General features: G+C 37.7%; 1 protein-coding gene across 1 annotated transcript; it reads left to right on the forward strand.

Moving 5' to 3' along the window:
* Window positions 1–1,141: 1,141 nt before the first annotated feature.
* Window positions 1,142–1,753, forward strand: LOC143537083 (non-specific lipid-transfer protein-like). Its single transcript, XM_077030934.1, has 2 exons — window positions 1,142–1,519; window positions 1,614–1,753. The coding sequence occupies exons 1-2, from the start codon at window positions 1,191–1,193 to the stop codon at window positions 1,621–1,623; spliced, it is 339 nt and encodes a 112-aa protein (XP_076887049.1). The 5' UTR covers window positions 1,142–1,190; the 3' UTR covers window positions 1,624–1,753.
* The last annotated feature ends 4,575 nt before the right edge of the window (window positions 1,754–6,328 follow it).

Raw genomic sequence — 6,328 nt, forward strand, 5'->3', positions numbered from 1 at the left:
GTAAAAATAGACTTACAATATATATCATTATGTTCATATTAACTAATGATCTTTTTGGCCTGTGAGTTCTGTCACATGTCGGTGCCTTTAAAATTTAATTTATTTTTAATTTCTGTTGCTTGTTTCAAGCTAGACCTAGGGATGAGCAAAAATCGGTACGGTACCGATTGGTACCGGTATCGAAATCGGTACCGATTTGGTACCGTCGGTACCAAATCAGTACCAAGTTTTTGAGTTTTTGGGATCGGTACGGTACCGGTATTTCCTGAATTTTACCTTAAATACTGGTACCGTACCGGTACCGAACCGAATATTTCGGTACCGGTACCAAGATTTGGGGATTTTCAGGATCGGTATTTTCGGTACCGATACCGGTACGGTACCGAGCCCATCCCTAGCTAGACCTCAATCCAAAACCGAAGTCTAACTGAAAGAGATTGTCAACGTTGCATAGTAGATAGAAGATATTGTCCGGTTTATTCTCTAGTTGACTATAAAAAATCCGTAGCGATATACTTTCAATAAAATTAGTTATTAAATTGTAATAGCAAAGTTTATGAAGTACTAATCTCTTACATAAAACATGTATTAATTAATAGTAATCAAAGTTAAGTTATATATATATCAATTAGTGCAGGGTTACTTGGTTAATCAACTCATGTTATCACTAACTCACTAAGTATAAATTGTCGTTTATGGTTTAAAAGTAAATATGTCCTTAAGCAATAAACATTTAAAGTACCATAAATTTGTTCAAGACGACGCTTTAATTTCAGTTCATTCTTCAGTGTGGACGCTTTAATTTTTAGGCACGACTATAAAACAAAATTAAAAGAATTGAGCGGAATTTAAACTGTACGTTGATCTAAATGTCAAAAATGGTCGGCACTATTGGAGTTAGTTTGTTCGCAACCTAATTAAAGTTTAAAACCAGACTAGCTAATTCATTACTACGAAGAGAGATCAAATGGAACAAAAACCTTACACTTGTCACTTAGTGATTATCAATAATGTTAAAACCAACTTCCAACTAACTAGTTCCAACCACTCATTTAATTCATTCATACACACGTGGATATGACAAGCATCCCTATAAATTGCAACCTTGGACAACATTTCTAGCACCAACAAAACTTACAAACATACATACATAACAAAGCCATATATCATTTCCCACAAATACTTTGAAAATGGCAAAGATTGCAATGATGGTTTTATGTGCAGTGGTGGTGGTTGCACCCTATGCAGAGGCTCTTAGCTGTGGTCAGGTGTCCAGCAGCCTAGCACCATGCATTGGCTACCTTACCAAAGGTGGTGTTGTGCCACCAGGATGTTGCAATGGGGTAAAAAGTCTCAACAACGCCGCAAAGACAACCCCTGATCGTCAGGCTGCATGTAACTGCTTAAAGAGTGCTTACGGCTCCATCAACGGTATCAAAGCCGCCAATGCTGCCGGCCTCCCCGGAAAGTGTGGTGTCAGCATCCCTTACAAGATCAGCCCAAGCACTGACTGCTCCAAGTATGTTCAAATAATATGTGCTTTTATTTAAACTTATTTTATCGGCTCTATTTAAATTTAAAATAATATGTGATCTGGCATTTGGTGTTTGTAGGGTGCAGTGAGGATATCTAGCATGGAAAAAAGGATGGAGTTTATAAAGACATATATATAACTTACAATAAATATGAAGAGCACTGTTTTAGTTTGAAGAAGACATATATGACTGTGTCTTTTGCTTTGTGATGCCTTTGGCTTCAAATAGTGTTCTTGTTATATTACTATAATATATATATGTGTCTCCATCTTATCTATAAACCTTTCTTTCTACGTAATCTTTTTATTTTTCTCACATGCTATAAATGATTTAATCACCAAAGATGAATTTGAAAACTAGCAGTATGAACAGATGAGTGAATACAAGGAAACAGCATGACCTGAATCTGATCATATATGGACATAAAAATAAATTACTTAATGGAAAAATATCTAAAATTGACGTACCCAACCGAATGTTGGCATCATCGGCTGCACCATTCTAGCAAGCACACACTAAAAACCAACATGTCATCTGTTGGATAATCCTGTATTAGAACCGGAAACAATAAATGATAATGGTGAACAGGGCTTGTGTTTAACACAATTCCCTTAAACAGATTCGTGGTCTGTTCCCAGGGTACTCCGGTTCGAAGCAGTAGCGGACTGCCGGACTTGATCACTTGTCTGAAACGAAACCGCAATGATGTTGCAGCTGAGAGGATGAGAGAGTTGTGTGTTTTTCTGGTTATATGAACTGAAGCATTTCATCTAGTTTTATAACAATAAAACTTGTAACTTATTATTGACCGTTAGTGCATAATAATACTTAGTAATTATCATAATAATGTTTAATGATCATTAATGTTATTGACTATCAGTTACGAAATGTACCACTTCCATTTTTAAGGCATTCATTCACACACAAGTATACTCAAACTTCCAACAATCCCCCACATGAATGGAGGTCGAAACAACATTATTTCGATTAGATTTCAGCAGTTGAATCTTGCATACAATAGGTAGATATTACTCTTTGAACCTTTGCTTATGAAGCACACTTAGCCGCTGACTCTGAGTAGACAAAGATGTCTTTGAATTCATCTGTCGTTTGTGTAGACGACAATACACTTCACACAAGACTCTCCCTGACAAAGTCAAGTATTCATAGTTATGTTCGTTATGGTCATGAACATGAGCCTGGTTCTGCGAGAGCCATTAAGTATTATGCCCCAACAATACCCTTCGAAGCGACCCCACTTCTCTCTCACATAGGTGATTCACCATGTATGGTTACCTTAGCCGAATCATTAAAAGCCATAGGCTTAGCCTCACACTTGCCACTTGTAGGAATGGACTAGGAAGTTTACCAACCATGTAGTAAACTACCTTTTAAATACGTAGGGTTATCCCCCCCCCCCCCAAGTGACCTCATTAATTCATACAAATAGATTTTCCTATTAAACTCAATTCTTGGGATCTCCAGTCTGTTGAGTTAGGTTTCCTTCGTATGAACTTTTAATTTTTCAAGGGCTTTAGTCCTATTCCCATGGACGACTTCTGGACTCTCTACTCAGACCTTTTGTTAACGAATCCGCAATATTATCCTTTGACTTCACGTAGTCAACAGCGATAATTCCTGTAGAGATCAGTTGTTGTACCGTTTTATGTCTACGTCTAATATGTCTGTACTTACCATTATACATTATGCTATGAGCTCTGCCAATTCCTGATTGGCTATCACAATGTATACAAATGGCCGATGTCGGCTTAGGCCATCTTGGTATATCCTCAACAAATTGACATAACCATTCTACCTCCTCACCCGCTTTATCTAGGGCGATGAATTCCATCGTGGATCTAGCTATAACCGTTTGCTTAGATGATTTCCACAATATAGCAGCACCTCCAAGTGTGAATACATACCCACTTGTTGCTCTGGAATCATTCGTGTCAGATATCCACTTTGCATCGCAGTGTCCTTCGATAACTGTCGGATATCTGTTATAATGCAACCCGTATTCCCGAGTGTATCTTAGGTACCGAAGCAACCGAATCACACAGTTCAATGAATTGAACTTCGGTTGCTCGTGTATCTACTTAGCTTGCTCACAGCATATGCTAAGTCTGGTCTAGTACAACTCATAAGATACATTAAGTTGCCGATAATTCTTGAGTATTCCAACTGATTAACGGGTTCACCTCTATTCTTAGCTAGATGTTGACTCGTGTCAATGGGAGTTCTAGCTACATTAGAGTCATTAGCATTAAACTTTTCAAGAATTTTGTTCACGTAATGGCCTTGGCTTAAAACAAGTCCACTTTGGGTTCGTGTGATTTTAACTCCCAAAATCACATCCGCAAAACCCATGTCTTTCATGTCAAATCTTGCCTTTAACATGTTCTTTGTAGACGTTATGATTTTGTTATCACTTCCAGCAATGAGCATATCATCCACGTATAGACACAGAATGACATATCCATCTGATGTGTCCTTCACATATACACATTTGTCACATTCATTGATTTTTAACCCGTCATCAAGCATGACATGATCAAACTTTTGATGCCATTGTTTTGGAGCTTGTTTCAATCCATACAAGGATTTTGCAAGTTTGCAAACTTTCTTTCCTTGCCCAATGGCTATGAAACCTTCAGGTTGTTCCATGTAAATCTCTTCCTCCAGACTTCCATTCAAGAAGGCTATTTTCACATCCATTTGGTGAGCTTTCAGATTTCTAATGGCGGCAATGGCAAGCACCAACCTGATGGAGGTTATTCGCGTAACTGGCGAATATGTATCAAAGTAATATAAACTTTCTCGTTGTTTATATCCTTTGATCACCAACCTTACCTTGTACTTATCGATGGTGCCATCTGGTTTCATCTTCTTCTTGAAGATCCATCGATAACCTAGTGGTTTACATCCTTGAGGAAGATCCACTAGTTCCCAAGTATGATTTTGTAAGATTGAATCTATTTCACCTTTGATGGCTATGATACTTAGTAATTATCATAAAATCATAACAAACGTCATAATGATCATTAAAGTGTAATAAAACAGAATAATGATCATTAGTGCAACATTTGAAAACATAACAAGCGTCATAATGATACTTAGTAATTATCATAAAAATCATAACAAACGTCATAATGATCATTAAGGTGTAATAAAATAGAATAATGATCATCAGTGCAACATTTGATACTGAAATTAATAATAATTATTATCATTAAGTTTGTTGGTACATTAGAGGTTCCTCTTCTACCATGTAGGTAAGGAAGTCAGAGCCGTCGGATTTTTCAATCCTTTGCCATTTACTCTTTCTAATTTCCACTTCCTCTATTTCGGATTGTTCTCGAGGTTCATCTCTTGCACCCTCGTTTTCTAGAACAATTTCCTCAACCGGTCTAAAACAACTTGGTTTTCCTTTACCCAAGCATGGGAACATGTGTTCAAACCATGATGCATCCTTTGATTCTAGTATGGCACCTCCAGGGTTCTTGAAATCATGCAAAAGAAAACGAAATGCACCACCAAGACGAGTGTATCTTATGAATATACAATCCACTGTTTTGGGTCCTATTAGTAGCCGTTTCTGTGGTGTTACTACTACCTTGGCTAGGCACCCCCATACTCGCAAGTATTTATATGATGGTTTATTTCCCGTCCATAATTCGTATGGAGTTACATTTTTCTTCTTATTGGGCATCATGTTTAAGACATAATGGCATTTATGTCTTGGCTTATACCAGAACTTATCATCATAACATTTATCATTTCTTTCAAAGTGCGGTTCCCGCTATACCATTTGATTGAGGGGAGTAAGGAGGCGTAGGTTCATGTATGATTCCATCTCTTTCACACAAATCAACAAAAGGTGAAACATATTCACCTCCTCAGTCACTCCTTACTCTTTTGATTTTCCAATTTAGTTGATTCTCAACTTCGCCTTTGAACAAAATAAACTTATCAATAGCCTCATCCTTACTCTTAAGTAAGTACGCATAGCAATACCTTGTACTATCATCAATAAACGTGATGAAGTACTTACTCCCATCACAAGTAGGAATTGCTTTAGATCACACACATCAGTGTAGATCATCTTGAGGGGTTCGGTGAATCGTTCATTAAAAGGAATGACGATCTTGTTTGTTTTGCTTCGACACAAGTTAACTATGGTGACTATAATCAAGAGGTCCGTGACCACAACAAGGTTATCAACCTCACGAACCATGTTCATTTGTCGAGCATTTCCTTTCTTTGGAAATCAACCCAACTCGGTGGTAGCTTTCAATCATAGTCGCAACTTGGAATGTCTTGCTAAGCGATATTCCTTCCACATGAACATCATGAAGAATAACTTGCAACTTTTGGACTTGGCTCATGGCAGGTTTTGAGTCTATCATTTTAAAGTCCAAGAACTTAGCCACCACGAACTTTTAGAACCGGCATCTAATGTTTTGTATTTGCGATCCAAAGACTCCCAAATTCTTTGGCAGTCTTGGACTTGCAATAAACATTGTACAGTGCATCCACCATACCATTCAAAATATAATTCTGGCACAAGAAATCCGAATGATTCCAAGCCTAAACTGCGCTCACCGAATGAGCATCCATTCCCCTTCATCAACATAGGGAACGGTTTCAGTCAAGAACCTCGCTAGGTTCAACGTGGTCAGATAAAGAACATCTTTTACTGCCACTGTTTAAAAATTCACACCGGTGAATTTTTCCGGTTTCTCAGCAAGAGAAGTTACTGCACTAGGTAGTGGTGCAACCAAACTGGTTGT

Source organism: Bidens hawaiensis, unplaced genomic scaffold (assembly GCF_021521415.1).
Source record: "Bidens hawaiensis isolate Kalapana, Puna unplaced genomic scaffold, B.hawaiensis_p1.1 tig00011078_1, whole genome shotgun sequence".
NCBI lineage: Eukaryota > Viridiplantae > Streptophyta > Magnoliopsida > Asterales > Asteraceae > Bidens > Bidens hawaiensis.

Bases quoted from the DNA above. Each gene is read 5' to 3' on its own strand.
- LOC143537083 (XM_077030934.1), top strand. From the start codon at position 1,191: ATGGCAAAGATTGCAATGATGGTTTTATGTGCAGTGGTGGTGGTTGCA.